This window comes from Octopus sinensis, linkage group LG4 (genome assembly GCF_006345805.1).
Source record: "Octopus sinensis linkage group LG4, ASM634580v1, whole genome shotgun sequence".
NCBI classification, from domain to species: domain Eukaryota; kingdom Metazoa; phylum Mollusca; class Cephalopoda; order Octopoda; family Octopodidae; genus Octopus; species Octopus sinensis.
Window position 1 is genome coordinate 31,051,694 of NC_043000.1, and position 18,492 is coordinate 31,070,185.

The 18,492-nt window shown below is 39.4% G+C and overlaps 1 protein-coding gene across 1 annotated transcript in view; it reads left to right on the forward strand.

The window, feature by feature from the left end:
* Positions 1–18,492, forward strand: part of LOC115210279 (protein ECT2-like) — a 182,868-nt gene that overhangs the window by 15,048 nt on the left and 149,328 nt on the right. The window contains exon 3 of the mRNA XM_036501941.1: positions 13,960–14,030. Within this exon, the coding sequence (XP_036357834.1) occupies positions 13,960–14,030 (71 nt within the window). The remainder of the gene's footprint in view (positions 1–13,959; positions 14,031–18,492) is intronic.

The following is an 18,492-nucleotide window of genomic DNA, read 5'->3' on the forward strand; positions in this document are numbered from 1 at the left end:
CAGACATATACATATATACCGTAAAAACCCATGTAGTTTACACACATTGTTTCGCAAAAATAAAAATAAACATTAGTGGGTGTGTAAATTACATGAGTAGACTGGAGTTAGGAAGGGCATCCAGCTGTAGAAACTCTGCCAAATCAAGATTGGAGCCTGGTGCAGCCATCTGGTTTGCCAACCCTCAGTCAAAATCGTCCAACCCATGCTAGCATGGAAAGTGGACGTTAAATGATGATGATGATGATGATTGTTTCTAGAATTAAAAAAAAATTTTTTGTTGCAAAAAGATGTACAAATACGTTAACATTCATACCGGAAGTTGATTCATTTAATGTCAGAAAAGGTTTTCAAAAAAAAAAAAATAATAATGGCTTAAATATGAAGCTGACTTTTATTTATGCTGGATGGTATAATGCTTACTTTTACTGTATAAATTTACTAAAACCATTAAATGGTTAACTAGTTTTCGATGTCTGACATTCATGCTGGCAAGCACAGTCTGGGTCATATTTTACATTGCTTGGAGTTTCTACCTATCGCATTGGAGCACCATTGACATAGATAATGATATGGATATTCCTGACTGAAAAAAATGTAATGATATGAATAATCTTTAATTTTTGTCTGTTTGTTACTAGACACAGTTTTAAGTTTGTTGTACTGTTTACACCAATTTCAAACATAGGCTCTATTGCCGCGTTCAAATGCATATTCAACATATTTAATTTCTCCTTTGCAGTAAATGATGTGTAAGTTCTGCCCATACTGACAATAATGGTAATGGCAAATGTTAAAGTTTGCTTGACATTTTATAAGTGGGAAAAAGGATTAAAATTTCGATACTCTGTATCAAAGTTTCTGACATGAATAGGCGGAAAAGAATTCTGTTAACATAATCTGTTTGATTGGCCACCTTCATCTGTTGGTTGAGTAACGTGCCAGTCTGATGTTTATTGGTAATTAAACTTAATTCGCAACACCTGCGTGTATTTATCAACTTTGTTTTTGTTCTTGTTGGCATTGGCCACGTTTGGATGGTGCTTTTTACATGACCAGTACAGGAGCCAGTCAAGTGGCACTGGCATCAACCCACGCATGAATGGTGTTTATTGCGTGCCACCAGCATGGGAGCCAGTCAGGTGGCACTGGCATCAACCCACGCATGAATGGTGTTTATTGAGTGCCACCAGCATGGGAGCCAGTCAAGTGGCACTGGCATTGGGGTCAACTACAATTTTCATTTTGATTTCGATTTGATTGTAATTTTGATTTTGCTTGACTGAATAGGTCCCCCCCCCCACATACATACATCATCGTTTAACGTCCACTTGGACGGTTTGACTGAAAACTAATAAGCCAGGGAGTTGCACCAGGTTCCAGTCTAATTTAGCAAAGTTTCTACATCTGAATGCCCTTCCTAATGCTAACCTCTTCAAGAGTGTAGTGGGTGCTTTTTACGTGCCACCAGCACAGGTGCCATTGTTGTGATACAAGCATTGGCCACCACTACAATCTCACTTAGCTTGACAGGCCTACACAAGTATGGTGTGTTGCCAAAGGTCTTGGTCACCTGTCATTGCCTCCATGATGCCCAATTCTCAAACAGTGCTTTTTACATGTCACCAGCATGGGTGCCAGACGGCACTGGCATCGGCCATGACTACAGTTTCACTTGGCTTGGCAGATCTTGTCAAGCGCACTATATTGCTCAACATCTGAAAGGTGCTTTTTACGTGCCAGTTACGCAACACTGGCATCAGCCACAACAATAATCTCAATTGGCTTGACAGGTCTTCTGTTGTATACCTATCTATCTATCTATCACCATCGTCATTATTTAATGTCTGCCTTCCATGCTGGCACACACACACACACATACACACATATATATATATATATATATATATATATATATATATATATATATATATATATATATATATATATAATGTTGACAATGGAATAGAACGGGCCAAATCAATTACTACCAAAGACTTACAAAAACCAAAACACACTCACAGTACAGTAAATACCTCCCCTATCTCTCAACACATAATCCAAGAAATGCAGAAGCTTACACAGTTATATACAAGAACATTCCACTGCTGAATCAAGACCCACGTCTAAAAAAAGTACTTGCAACCCATAAAATAATAAAAAGCAAAAGACAACCCAAATTCCTAAAAAACCTATTCACCAATGCAAAATTACCCAACACAAACCCACCGCCCACTGTCAAAAAATGTGGTTGTTACAACTGCAGGACTTGCATCCACCTCATTGAAGGATCAGTGTACAAATTCCAGTTGAGACACACTTTTGTCATAAAAAATAACTTCACCTGTGCATCAAAGAATTTACTCTATGTCATAAGGTGTGAAGGGTGCCACAAAGATTACATAGGGCAAACGAGCCTTACCCTCAGAGAAAGGATGACAGTTCACTGCCAACAGTTGAGGGATCCCACCACAAGACAGATACCACTCAGTGGGCACTTAGACCTCTGTGCACACAACAAGTCCCCCAAATTCCTAGTTTTCCCATTATACCAATGTCCGGACAACACCACTGAACAAACATGAATAAATAGGGAAAATAATCTTATTCAAAAATACAGACCACAACTCAACATACTATAACATACCCCCCAGGTACACATCCAAAACAAACACACATACAGACACATACAGATATACAAAATCACACACACAAAAACAATGCCAATCTCCGACACAAATACACACATGCACAAACACAATATCCTCACACAAGAGCACAAACCCACACACATTCCAAGAAAAAACACATACATATATACACTTGTAATATGATTCTAGCAACCATAACCAACACTTACACATACATATACACATATGTAAACACGGACATGCACACACCAACACACACCACCCCGAAATTACAAATCACATTCACACAAATATACCCACACATACACAAGGGAAATACCAGTAGAAGTGGGGTTAGGGTTATAGAAGTGACTCAGGAAGGGGAATGGATGAGAAAGTAGTGGGATGGATGAGAAAGTAATGGGATGATTTGCAAGGTGTAAGAGCAGTGGAGAAGGGGAGATATAGAGGTACATAAGCGGGGTCATAATAAGTTGGGACATGATGGTAGATATGAGAGGGCATTGAGAACGGTAGCAGATAAATGAGATTTTAAGAATGGAGTATAGTGGAGTGGAGAAAGCAGTGTTTGAAAGCACAGAAAGGAGGTGATTATTAACCCATTAAGTCCCATGGTGTCTAATTTCTGAAGTATCACTTTCAAATTCACACATCAGACTTAAAATAGTTTAAAATGAAAATATTTGTAGGTAAAACTCGTTTCCTTTATTCATTAATGAATATATAGCTTGTTCTATTTATAGGACACTGGGCACTGATGCTATATATTTATAGCTAAAGAACAATATGTATATTATTTATTTGAAATAAACTTAATGATGCTAAATGTGAGTATATATGTTGATGAAAAGTTATGTATAAAGCTTTATTAGGCTAATTTATGAAAAAAATTACCATGTCTTGTTGTGTCTGGGGAGAATCATTTTCTTTTTGTGCCTTATAATATAACACACTCACCGGTAAAATTTCCACATTTTTCTTATTTTTATTTTCCTAAAATTTTCGTTGCATCTTGCAACCTTTTCAATAATTACAAACTCATATAAAGAATCTTGCAAACCAAATCCAAAAACAAAATACCATGTCTATTGTTTGATAATTGATAAAAACGTAAATGAAATTATGAAAATCAATGTAAATATCCGTTCTTGAAAATTTGCTCTCCAAACCTCAATAGTACTTTTTATTTTGAATGATGAGAACTAAAACAATCCACGCAAAAGGTGATAATGCATTTCGGACAGTAAGTGAGGGGCTTGGCTTTGGCAGTCCTTATGTTAACACTGCCTTTGCTGCTCTCGCTGTGCAATTACATGTCCTTTGCTTTCATATCTCACGCTGTTTATTGGCTTAGAGACGGAAGATGTCATGCCTTTGGTTTGTTTTTTTGTTGAACCTTTCAGATATGCAAGACAAATATATCTCTTAAAGTTGAGTAACGTTGATATTTCACCCTTTCCATCATGAACTAAATTGTAAATCGTCCACGCATTCACGACGGCCATGTCAAGAAGTCGTGTAAATAGTGGTCAACACCACTTTTTACCTCTAATAGAAATTGCGTATTTCGACACAAGCCAGTCATGTTTATCGACACCTCCCATGCAATTGTTATATGTAGTCAAAATGGGAGGTTGAGAAACATTACCTGTAGTTCTTTTCATGCCTTTTCCAGTGAAGTACATTACATCATCATCATCATCATTTCATCATTGTTCGACCGTGGTCGAGACAATGGAATTTACTATGTTACGCCAGACTTCACGGTCCATCATAGTATTACGGAGGTCCTGTTGCTGGATGCCTGTATCCCTGGAGATTACATCAGGGTAGGAGAGTGTGCGCCCTCTGGTATCGTGAGCAGATGGCTTCCAGAGGAGAAGAGTAGAAATTACCTCGTTTTCAGCTCTACAACAATGTCCAGCAAACTGGACTCTTCTACCTTTCACAAGAGATGATACAGGTGGTAATTTCCCATATATTTACATTTTGGTTGGATGATGCTTCCACGAGAGATTTTGAGCTCTCATAAAGGAGGCGAGTGTAAGTTCCATCCAACCGCCTCTCAATTTGTATACTCTGGCTTTTTTCTCCAGACTGGTTCTGAACTACACAAGTACATTACTAGTTGGGCAGTTGCATCAAAGTTTGTACCAATTGACACACATTTATTGTCAAGCCACTTGACTATAAGTATTTCATTGGTCACATCAAATCTGTAATCCTAAGGTCCTCTTTTTTCTTTTTTCATAAATTTTGAATCTTTCAATGGACATTTCTTTAGTCAATTTTCTCTCATTGTGCCTATTGCTTGGAATCCTTTCTCCAACAGGTGAACCAGCAAATCATAACTTGTAAATAAATTGTCAAAAAATACAGTGTGAGAGAGGATCTTCTGCCACTTCAAGCATTTGATGAACAACTCTGCTTCCTAGAGAGATCATCATTTTGACTTCCTTTTTCATTTTTACCGCAATATAGTTCAGAGTTATAACAATATCCAGACATGCCCACAAGGCCCAAAACTTGTAGCCAAATTTAATGGGTTTACCTTTAACAAATTGTTTCAGTGAATTGTGTCTGTAGTACTTATCATTTCATCAACCAAAAGATCTTTTTAAAAATCTTATATTTTTAAAAAGAGTTTTAGATCATTTGAATTAGAGGGCGAATTTTGAAACCTTTATCAGTTTTATTTTCCTCCCAGTTTTCATTATTACAGAAATGAATTATGCTTTCCAGATTCTGAAAACTATTCCTTGTCATAGTTTTTTTGATCAGGGACACATCCAAATCCTCTTCATTCGACCAGTATTGTCTAGTGGATGGCAACTTGTGGTAACTGGACAACATGAGAATACCAATAAATGCCTTGAGTTCGTCTACTGGTAGTGTGTCAACATTATTTTTACTTGTTGCAGAATACTGCACACTTTCCTTTATGATGTGGTCATATATTTCTTGAGTGATTATTGTGTGTAATGTCAGTGTGCATACTGGACAGTGTCAGTACCTTGAGAGAAAAGTTGGACCTAAGAAGCATCAGATGTGGTGTGCAAGAGAGACGATTGCACTGGTATGGACATGTGGCAAGAATGGATGAGGATAGCTGTGTGAAAAAGAGCCACACCCTAGCGGTTGAGGGAACCTGTGGAAGAGGTAGACCCAGGAAGACCTGGGATGAAGTGGTGAAGCACGACCATCGAAGTTTATGCCTCACCAAGGAAATGACTAGAAGACCTGGCAAGCCAAATGAGACCATAACCTCGTGGCCTATGCCAGGAGTGTAACCAGCCCACTTATGCGTACCTTTTCCTTCTTTGGACACTAAACTCTGCTTGCGAAGACCTGTTGAGGCAAGTGAAATTGAAATCAAATTCGATGACTGGCATCCGTGCTAGCAGGGTGCAAAGAGCACCATATGAGTGTGATCGTTGACAGAGTGGCAAACTGGCTTCCGTGCTAGTGGCACATAAAAGGCACCATTAGAGTACAATCATTACCAACGTTGCCTTACGGGCACTTGTGCCCCATGCTAGGATGCTAAGAGCACCATCCAAGCGTGATCGTTGCCAGAGCGGCTAACTAGCTTCCGTGCCGGTGACATGTAAAAAGGCACCATTCGAGCATGATTGTTACCAGCGTTGCCTTACCGGCATTTGTGCCAGTGGCATGTATAAAAACATTCGAGCGAGGTCATTGCCAGTACCGCCTTACTGGCCCCCGTGCCGGTGGCACATAGAAGCACCAACTACACTCTTGGAGTGGTTGGCATTAGGAAGGGCATCCAGCTGTAGAAACTCTGCCAGATCAAGACTGGAGCCAGGTGCAGCCATCTGGTTCGCCAGCCCTCAATCAAAATCGTCCAACCCATGCTAGCATGGAAAGCGGACGTTAAACGATGATGATGACGACAAGTACATCTAACATACTTCATGCACTCTATCAGCAAATATAAAATGCACAACATTCCTATAAAGTGAAACGAATTACCTTGATAAGATATTTATCTGCACTGTCTTCAGTCTTCACCCTGTGACACTTGAAAAACTACTGAAAGTATAGTCACCTCTGCCTGCGCCGTCAATATTCTCCATTCATGTCACAATGCGTCCAAACAACATGTTGATACATGTCTCAAACATGAAACAAATGCACAGACTAGTTCAGTTATGTACACATTGACCCAGTGTTCTATATATATATATATATATATATAATTAAAATCAAAATGAGGGTGAAAAAATTGGATATTAATTTGATAACATCAATTTTAACACCAGTGGTCTAGCATATAAAAAAACTGAGATTCAGTAAATAGTATTTAATACATAAATTATAAGAGGGAATTATGTGGAGAACAATTCTTAGTGGTTAAGACCATAGCGGATCTTTTTCTAGCATAAGGGTTTCCACATAGTGGTTAAAAAAATTCCCTCTAATATTTATATATATCACGTGATCAGGTGACCAGCCAGGCTATCAGATGTTGCTACACATCACTGGTTTACAATGCACTTCGCATTGTTTTTAACCTTCAAATGATGCCATCCCGCTGGCTAAGTGAGCAGGCCAACAGAAGAAAGAGTGAGAGAAAGTTGTAGCAAAAGAGTACAGCAGGGATCGCCACCACCTACTGCTGGTGCCTCGTGGAGGTTTTTAGGTGTTTTCGCTCAATAAACACTCACAACGCCTGGTCTGGGAATCGAAACTGTGATCCTATGACCACAAGTCCGCTGCCCTAACCATTGAGCCATTGCGCCTCCATATTTATATATATATAGGGCAATAAAATTCAAAGTCATATGCATAAAAAGGGTATTTGTGAACAAACTATATCCTAAGTATTGTAAAATAACTCTTTATAAACAGTGTTTCTTTGTCAAATGAACATAACAATCATTCAGCTTAACACTGTGAGTTAATATTCACAGGTCACCGAGCACGCATTATTTCTGCCATTTTCCCAGTAGGTTTTCTCATGTTTCTCAATGCATTACAAATATATCTGATACACTTGTAAAAAGTTTAGAATTTCTTTTCTGCTGTGTTTATATTAAAAATACATTTTTTTGTCATATAATTTTTAGAATTAAATTGTTTGTTTACTGTCCTATATATAGGGCAGTGGGAGATAATGGGTTAAAGATAGTTGAACATTCTCCTCCACTGCTAATTAGGTTGCCTAGGTCAGTGCTTCTCAAGCTATCTGATGTGACATACCAGCAGTTTTTTCCCCAATGTGCCAGAGACTGGTAATATTTCTAAGTAATATTAATTTATACTGGAAACTAACTGGCTTCTGTGCCAGTGGCACATAAAAGGGCACCATTCGAGTATGATCGTTACCAGCGTCGCCTTACTGGCACTTGTGCCTGTCCTAGTAGGGTGCCAAGAGCACCATCCGAGTGTGATCATTGCCAGAGCAGCCAACTGGCTTCCGTACCCGTGGCACGTAAAAGGGCACCATTCGAGCGTGATCGTTACTAACGTCGCTTCACTGGCACCTGTGCCGGTGGCACGTGTAAAAAGATTCGAGCGAGGTCATTGCCAGTACCACCTGACTGGCCCCTGTGCCTGTGGCACGTAAAAAGCACCCACTACACTCTTGGAGTGGTTGGCGTTAGGAAGGGCATCCAGCTGTAGAAACTGCCAGATCAAGCCTGGAGCCTGGTGCAGCCATCTGGTTCGCCAGCCCTCAGTCAAAATCGTCCAACCCATGCTAGCATGGAAAGCGGATGATATATAATGAATATAATAAAAGTTGACAAATTTTTGTTTTATCTTATATTTATTTTGTGCACAAATAATGCAATATTACATAAGCATTTTATAATGTTTCTTTCTTTTCTGGAAACAGCTGTACCGACAGCTGATGGCTCGTGAACCACCTCTTTGAGTAGCACTGGCCAAAGTAACATACTATTTACTACTTCTAGGGAGCCCCTTGAACATTTGAGGGAACCAATTTCTTGTGTATTCTTAATCTTTCTGGTCCCTGAGAATCTTACACATTCAAGCATTGCCTTATTCTGTGATTCCACTTCTGCTCTTGTGTATCCATAACCTGCATTGGGTACACTCCATAGAATTCCTGTCCACACCTTTCCTACATATCAAGCAATGCAATTTACCTGATGTAGATAGAGTCCTGTATGTTTTCCTGCTTACTAGAACCTTGGTCTTTACTAAATTTAAGACCCTTCAATTCCAGGTTTTGCTTCCACTTTTTCTAATTCTCTTAAGATTCTGCTATGAGAGCAAGATATATAATAATAACGAAATTATTGTATACAGTGCTCAGGTGCACCACAAATTGTCAAAAGTGCGTATAAAGCATATGCAGTAATGTACAAATGTCTGGAAAGCGAACAGTGTATGAGTCAGATACACGCTTGCGTGTGTATGGAGGGGAGAAAATCAGGTGTAGTGTTGGCGAATCTCAGGAAGCATGGAAGTTTTGAAGGATGCAAAAGGATCATCAACAGAGGTGGACAGTCTTGAATTCTTCTGTTATGGCCTGGAAAAACAATGATGAATAGGAGGGGATTAAGAACTGAGCCCTTTTAAATGCTTGCCTGTACACATGGATGTTAAGCAATGTTGTAAAATGTAAACTTTAATAGTATAAATTTACATCATGATACTCAATGATGGCTGAGATTTCACCTCAAAATTACCAGAGTACCTTGCCTAAGGTCTTTGAGCTCATGCTGGTTGTGATTTTAAGATTGATATTTTTGTCAAAGAAAAATTGATGGGAGTAATATTTTTTTTAGGCAGTGAATATAAGTACTGTTCAACTGTAGTCATCATCAACAGCAGAAACACTATCAGATGGATGCTAATCATTGTAAGAATATTCTTTATTGAGAGAGAATGATATATATAGTAGCATGAAACGATCGTACCACATTACCTCGGATATACTTGTTGCTTATTTTGATTATAATCACCCCATGGATTTATATGGATAATACCATACAAAATTCTTAAGTACCATATTCATCTGAATCTAAATTTTGCTTAACTTATATATATATATATATATTATATATATATATATATATATATATATATATATATATATAAATATAATGTATGTATGTATATTCTAAAAAAAATATACCTATAGTTTTGTTTGTCCTATTGATTACTAGTTTTACTAGTTATACCATATTCATATTGTTGGCCTGGGTAAAATTATTGAAATAATGTGACAAGTGGATTTATCTCCCTTCAACTGTTTTCATGTTCTTTACCATAACCAGCAAAGTTTAAAATGAAACAGCAAAATTGATGTAACTTGATATTTTCTGGACTGCTTCCTTCTGAGGAGGGCCCTTTGTGCTTTTAAATATAAAGGCTTTTGTAAAACTTTTTGCATTGTTAGAAGCTCTCTTTAATTAATTTTTTTGTACTTCTGTACTACAATGCTTCAAGCGAACTACAACTCTCTTAAACATTTCAATGTTATATTTTTGAGAAAGTGACTTGATCTAAGATGTCTGTTGAAACTGAAGCAATTCCATTGTGGAAGAACTAATAAACACCCATAACAAACTTAGATTTATCTTTTTATTTACTTTGTTTATTTCTTGAGGTCTCAGAACTTTCATTGCATAAGTCCCTCCTGGTTACTCACATAGTTTCACTACACAGCACAATGCAACTGTATTAATGATCAGGTCACATGCAACAAAAGTTTCGACATATTAATTTATTTTTTCTTAAAGCATTCGCTCGTTACAGTGTCCTTAGACCACTGAAAACGTAAGAGCTGCTAGAATAAAATGGACGCGAGACAGAAGTCAATAGGTGACGATGTTGACTTAACCCTTTCGTTACTGTATTTATTTTGAGATGCTCTGTGTTTCTTTCAATTACTTTAAATATAACAAAGAGTTTAGTAAAATAACTTAGTTATCATTCAGCTAGTGTTAGGAACATAAATTGTGGCTAAGGTTTGATGGAAGATTTTAATTCAAAACTTATGATAACAAGACATTTGTACTCAGAGCCTGAGCTGGGTTGGTATCAAAAGGGTTAAAAGACTGGAGGTCATACTGAAGAGGAAAACAAGACTGGAAGGGAATTCCAAAGTTCAGAGGTGCGAGGGAAGAAACTGGTACCGTAAAGTGCTTTGCGACACTTAGGAAGTTGCACAGTATACTGATGAGAACTGGATGCAAGTCTAGTTGATCGCTGATAAGTTCTGAAAGGCAAACCAGAGAAGAGAGCTCAGCAGAACGATGTCCATGAAAATACTTATAGAAGAGAGACAAGGAAGCCAGATGATGACAATGAGAGAGTGAATCCAATTTAGAAGATAGATCAGGACCAATAGCATTACAAATACAGCATTGAATGCGGTCCAACAGAGTCAAACAATTTGCAGGAGCACCTGTCCATATGTGACATCAGTACTCAATGCAGGGGTGAATGGTGGACTTATAAAGATAAAGAATAGTTTCAAGAGTGAGATAACTCCTTGAATGAAGGAGTGAGCCTACCTTCATTGCAGCCGATTTGGAAATAGATTTAATGTAAGTCCTCCAAGAAAACTCATTATAGAAAGTCACTCCTGGAGATGAAGTGAACAATTCTCAGGTAAGTCAATACCATCCATCGAAACCAATGACAAGAAAGGGTGTCTGAAACGATTAATTGAAAGAAGTTTAGTTTTTGATGGATTGAACATTACAAGCCATTTCTTACCCCACTCAATAATAGATCGAAGATCATTCTCAAGGTTAGCTGTGATCTTAACCTTATCAAACAAGTTGTCAGATTTGTCCAATTACTATGGCCTCCTCTGTATTTGCTGATTTCCATAACATTTTGATGTCAATCGGGAATTGATTTTGTGTGAAAATTCTTTCCATTGAATGTTTACCCCAACCACCTCTTTTGATTTATCTTATAATCTGTTCTTTAACATATTTTGGATGCTATTAGGAAATGACAACCATTTTTGTTTTTTTTTTCTTTTTTGCTTCATGTATATACTTGCACAAACTTGCATATAGTTAACAGTTGAGAGGTGTCGGATAAAAGTTGATAGTGCAGCCTCATTATCATCATCATCAGCACCATCCGTATGTGGCTGATGCCAGCGCCGCCTTGACTAGCTTCTGTGTCGGTGGCATGTAAAAACCACCAGGGATCGTGGCTGTTGCCAGCCTTCCCTGGCACCTGTGCTGGTGGCACGTAAAACGCACCATTCATATGTGGTCGTTGCCAGCACCACTTTGACTGGCTTCCATGCTGGTGGTATGTAAAAAGCACCAACTGATTGTGGCCATTGCCAGCCTCCCCTGGCACCTGTGCTGGTGACACGTAAAAAGCACCAACCGATCATGGCCGTTGCCAGCCTCCCCTGGCACCTGAGCACCATCCATATGTGGTCGATGCCAGCGCCACCTTGACTGGATTCCGTGCCGGTGACATGTAAAAAGCACCACCTACCGTGGCCGTTGCCAGCCTCCCCTGGCACCTGAGCCGGTGGCATGTAAAAAGCACCATCTGTACATGGTCAATGCCAGCGCCACCTTGACTGACTTCCGTGCCGGTGACATGTAAAAAGCACCAACCGATCGTTGCCGTTGCCAGCCTCCCCTGGCACCTGTGCCGGTGGCATGTAAAAAGCACGGAGTGGTTGGCGTTAGGAAGGGCATCCAGCTGTAGAAACACTGCCAGATCAGACTGGAGCCTGGTGCAGCCTCCTGGCTTCCCTGACCCTGGTCGAACCGTCCAACCCATGCTAGCATGGAAAACGGATGTTAAACAATGATGATGATGCTCATGAAATATTCATGGTCTGTACTGACATGGGTTGGATGGTTTGATAGAATCCAACTGGCCCAAAGACTGCACTGCACTCCAATATCTGCTTTAGCATGGTTCCTATCACTGAATGCCATTCCTAAAGCCAACCACATTATAGTGTGTACTAGGCCCTTCTTTTTTTTTTTGGCACTAGCCTTAATGAGGTTACCATGCAACTCACAAGACTTAGGATCCTCTTCACCTGAATTGAGCTACAGTAGAGAGGGAGGTGGCTTTATACTATGGAGGGAGGGGGTTAAAGTGTGAGAGAAGGAGCCAGAACAGGTTTCTTGCTACTTTACATTGATGAATAATGGGTTGTAGTAACAACCTTCATCAATTAGTGAGAATGTTTTTGTGTGGAAGCACAACTATAGAGATGCTATTGAGCACTGTTGGCAGTGCAAGTTTCTTTCAATATAAACACTCCCTGTTGATTTTAGAATGAGAATCAGATGTTTAAACCCTAAATTTAGAAGGGCAGACCCACTATGAAATAGGATTACAGTGATGAAAATGGCTTCCTGTGCATTATAAGAGAATTAACTAGGATCACTCAGCAAGAACGCTATCATCCCTGCAGGCAGGGTTCAAAATATTTTTTGCCTCTTTTGGTTTATAAATTCTAACCCTTTCGTTACTGTATTTATTTTGAGATGCTCTGGGTTTCTTTCAATTACTTTAAATATAACAAAGAGTTTAGTAAAATAACTTAGTTATCATTCAGCTAGTGTTAGGAAGATAAATTGTGACTAAGGTTTGGGGGAAGATTTTAGTTCAAAACTTGTGAAAACAAGACATTTGTACTCAGAGCCAGAGCTGGTTTCAGCCGGGTTGTTAACAAAAGGGTTAAAGTAAAATAGTTTGTAAAACAATCTGTTTTAGAAGACCCATCAAGCTAAGTGAAATTGTAGTTGTAATCGAAGCCAGTGCTGTCTGACTGGCACCCGTGTCGGTGGCACATAAAAAGCAGTGGTTTGAGTGTTGGACATCACGGAGGTAGTGGTAGGAGACTGAGACCTTTGGCGATATGCCGTGCTTGTGCAGACCTGTCAATCCAAGTGAGATCATGGTTATGGCTGATGCTGGTGTCACATCAATGGCACCTATGCCGGTGGCACCTAAGAAACACCCACTACACTCTCAGAGTGGTTGGCATTAGGAAGGGCATCCAGCTGTAGAAACCTCGCCAAATTAGATTGGAACCTGGTGCAGCTCCCTGTCTTACCAGTTTTCAGTCAAACTGTCCAACCCATGCCAGCATGGAAAACGGATATTAAACAATGATAATGATGTGGCTTACTTGTAGCATTGTAATAAAATATATAAAGGTTATTTAACTTTTCTCATTTCACATTGAAAGAAGCTCTCTGATTTTGTTCTTACTGTTACTGCCTTCTTCATTATTTGTTTTTCTCTGATGTCATACTAAAAACTTGAGAGATTTCTCTTATGAAATTTATATTTGCTTGTATTTTAGATTTGGTCATCAAGTTTGTTGTGGTTGGTGAAAGTTGCCAGAAAAATGAACAACTACAAAAGTCATTGCAGGTTATTTCTTATTTTATTACGAATCTTTTATCTTTTATTTGTTTCAGTCATTAGACTGCAGCCATGCTGAGGCACTGCCTTTAAAAATTTTAATCAAATGAATCAGCTCTAGTCGTTACCTATTCTTTTTATATGCCTGGGACTTATTCTGTTAGTCTCCTTTTGCCAAATTGCTAAATTAAGGAGATGTAAATACACGGACACCAGTTGCCAAGCAGAGGTGGGAGACAGACACGTGTGCACGCTTACACACATACACACATGCATAAAATGGGCTTCTTTCACTTTCTGTCTACCAAATCCACGCACGAGGCTTTGGTCATCGTGAAGCAATAGTAGAAGGCACTTGCCCAGGGTGCCATGTGGTTCGGAAACAAACTTTCTATCATATAGCCATGCTTAATTATTTTTTGTATACAAAGTAATTTCATATTTCATGTGGTGGTAAGTGGGGATTTTAAACTACTGGATTATTGTACATTAATATATGTGTGTTTATGTATATATATAAATATATATATATATATATATATATATATATATATTTTATTTTTTATTGCCCACAAGGGGATAAACATAGAGGGGACAAACAAGGACAGACAAAGGGATTAAGTCGATTACATCGACCTCAGTGCGTATCTGGTACTTAATTTATCGACCCCGAAAGGATGAAAGGCAAAGTCGACTTCGGTGGAATTTGAACTCAGAATGTAGAGACAGACGAAATACCAATAAGCATTTCGCCCAGCGTGCTAACGGTTTCTGCCAGCTCGCCGCCTTTGTCTGTATGCATATATGTGTCTTTATGCATATATTGGCACGTAAAAAGCACCATTCAAGTGTAGTCGATGCCAGTACTGCCTGACTAGCCCTGATGCCAGTGACACATAAAAAGCACCCACTACACTCTCTGAGTGGTTGGCATTAGGAAGGGCATCCAGCTGTAGAAACTTTGCCAGATCAGATTGGGGCCTGGTGCAACCTTCTGGCTTGCCAGCCCTCAGTCAAACCGTCCAACCCATGCCAGCATAGAAAGCGAATGTTAAACGATGATGAGGATGATGGCAAGTGGGAAATGGAAGGGACTAGAATAGAGGGAGAGGGGTGTTAGGAGGATATATTGTGAGGAAAAGATTCAAGACACTTTGTGTGCCAGTTAGAGGAGGGAGGAACAAATGGAATTTTGTGACCTATTCTAAGAACAAGGAGGTGGAGAAAAAAATCGTAAAGTTCAAGCACATCATAAGGGTAAAGTTGCCCAAAGACGTGTACCCAGAGAGTGTGAAGGCCATTGTGGTCGATAGGGAAACCTTTAAGAAACTTAGAGACATCTGCGGGAATAGAATTGACCCGGCTGGAGCGTTGGTGGAGTTCAATGAGCTGCCACCAGTAATTGATCTGTTAGAACTGGAGCCGTATATGAGGCGTTAAAGAGGAAAAAAAAAAAACGATAATTAAGGAAAGAAAAAAAATCAACAGATAGAGGGACAAGACTGTGTGTACAAGTGTCCAAATGGTACTGCAGGAGGGGTGGGGCCCATGCAGCCATTTCATCTTTCATTATTATATAATATTCATGCTCATTTGTTTTATGTTTATTGTCCTCACTGTGGTGTTGTGTCTGTCCTTGTAGTGTCCTCTGTATTAATGGCCTGAGTGCCAAAATAAAGAAAGTAAGTTTGCAGGAGGTGAATGGAGAATGGGAATAGAGGGGAAGAAAATACAGTGATTGGTGAATATAGGTGGGGAGATTGGGGAGATGTTGGGAGGACAGGATTGAAGGAGAGGTTCGTCAGGGACAGATTGTGTGTGGAAGCATGGATATAAAGGACTAACCTTTTTGGCCTTGATTTTACTTTAATGGATGGGTCTTCTAAAGCTCAGCGAATTAGTACTTGTCCTCAGTCCTTTGTCGTCTCCTCTGCGAGACACAACATTTGTAGATCATTTCTCACCATTTTGTCCCTTGTCTTCCTAGGTCTTCTACAGGTTTCCTCCACATTTAGAAATAGGCACATTATGCAATTGTCTTCATCCATGCACATCACATGACCATACCAATGTAATCTTCTCTCAAGCACACTATATCTAATGTCTCTTATACCCAATTTCCTATCAAAACACTCTTTGTCATTCATGCACACCAACATTGCATATTCAGGGGAGCATGCTGGCCACATTTCTTTGAAGCCCTTGCATTTCCTCTGCATTTACAGCCCATGTTTCACTACCATGTAGCATGACTGTTTGCACACAGGCCTCATACCTATTTCTTTACTAACCACAAGGGGATAAACATAGAGGGGACAAACAAGGACAGACAAACGGATTAAGTCGATTATATCGACCCTAGTGCATAACTGGTACTTATTTAATCGACCCCGAAAGGATGAAAGGCAAAGTTGGCCTCGGCGGAATTTGAACTCAGAACATAACGGCAGACGAAATACCGCAAAGCATTTCGTGTGCTAACGTTTCTGCCAGCATGCTGCCTTATACCATCTGCCACAGGCCTCATACCATCTGCCTTTCACTATTAGGGGGAGGCCCTTTGTTGTAGCTCTCTGAATTGTTCCCTGCCCATTCTTTTTTTAGCAATCAGGCTTTCAGAGCATCCCCCTGCACTGCTAATTTGGTCACCTAAGTAGCAGAAGCTATCTACTACTTCTAAAGATTCTCCCGGATGTTTGAGGAAATCTGTTCTCTGTACGTTCTTAGTGTTTATTATACCTGCACATCTGCCATGCACAAAGATCTTATGTGTCCATAGCTCGCACTGGGCACTCCATATGGAATTTCTACCTATATCTATTCTACATATCAAGCAGGGCCAACTCCCTGATGGGATTAGTAATTTGGCTGCTTTCATCATCATCGTTTAACGTCCGTTTTCCATGCTAGCACGGGTTGGACGGTTCGACCGGGGTCTGGGAAGCCAGGAGGCTGTACCAGGTCCAGTCTGATCTGGCAGTGTTTCTACAGCTGGATGCCCTTCCACCATCCTCCTCCTTCTTCCCCTTCCCCATTTTGGCATTAGTTGGATAGACAGGATTCAATTAGTCAGAAGAACATGTTTTGTTCCAGTGTCTTAGTTTTGGCATAGGTGCCCTTTGTAACCTTAACCACTTTACAGACTGTTTTGGGTGCTTCGTTGTGGCACCAGCAGCATAGAGGTTGTCTTGCCCTCAGCAAAACCAAAGAGTTCTCTCAACTTTACTTTGTCTCTGCTCTCTCTCTTATTTTTTTGAAAAAGAAACTCTTTAACAGATATTTATTGATGCAGTTGACAACTGGTCTCATTTGAACGCTGGTGTTATATATATAGTTAGATTAACTAGGGAAAATAGAATAATACGTCTTGCAGTAGTACAGTTTGTATAGACTTGATTTAACTTCTTAGTGTTTGTATCTGCAGCAATAGTACTGTGGAAAGGACAGTTGATCATTTCATCTCTCGGCTTTTCGTGTCAGCATTCAGCAGTCTGTGTTATTCCACCCAAGTGGCGTGGTGAGATACTAATACAACTTGTTTAACTGGCTGAATGACTTTAAAAATAGAGAAACTTAGTTCAGTTTCTTTCTTGCAGCTGAGATTTATTTTCATATTTTCCCACCCAAAGTCTGATTTTAAATAAAGAAACAAACTTGATCTACCTTAAAAGCATTTTATTGATTCAATAACACATTTCAGACTCACTCAAGTTTTCATTTCACCTTTGGTTGGTTGACTTAGATATTGACTTCACTATATTATTTGTTATACGTATGGAGAAAGAAGAAATAGTGTTTACAGGCATTGTTAGTGAGATCATTATTGAATGAATTTTAACTATTGAGCAGGATTAAACAGTATTTAATCTGAAGAAATGCTGTTCTCTTGTAGTATTTCCCTCTAGTGTTAAGTTTGTTGGACTAATTTCAATTGTATGGCAAATAGGTTAGCAACTTCTTTTGAACTCATTCATAGAAGCTAGTAATTAAAGTGAATGCATGTATAAGTGTGTGTGTGTGTGTGTGTGTATATATATATATATATATATTATATATATATATGGCAGAGTTTCAACAGCTGGATGCCCTTCCTAATGCCAACCACTCTGAGAGTGTAGTGTATGCTTTTACATGCTACCAGCATGAGGGCCAGTCCGGCGATACTGGCAACAACCTCGCTCAAATGTCTTTTTACATGCCAGTAAGGCGATGCTGGTAACAATCACGTTTGAATGGTGCTTTTTACGTGCCACTGGCATGGAAGCCAGTCGGCTGGTCTGGCAGCGATCATGCTCGAATGGTGCTCTTAGCGCTCCACTGGCATGGGTGCCAGTCATTGAATTTGTGAATTTGATTTAATTTCGATTTCACTTGCCTCAACAGGTCTTTGCAAGCAGAGTTTAGTGTCCAATGAAGGAAAGGTATGCATAAATCAGCTGGTTACACCCCTGTCTTAGGCTACAAGGTTATG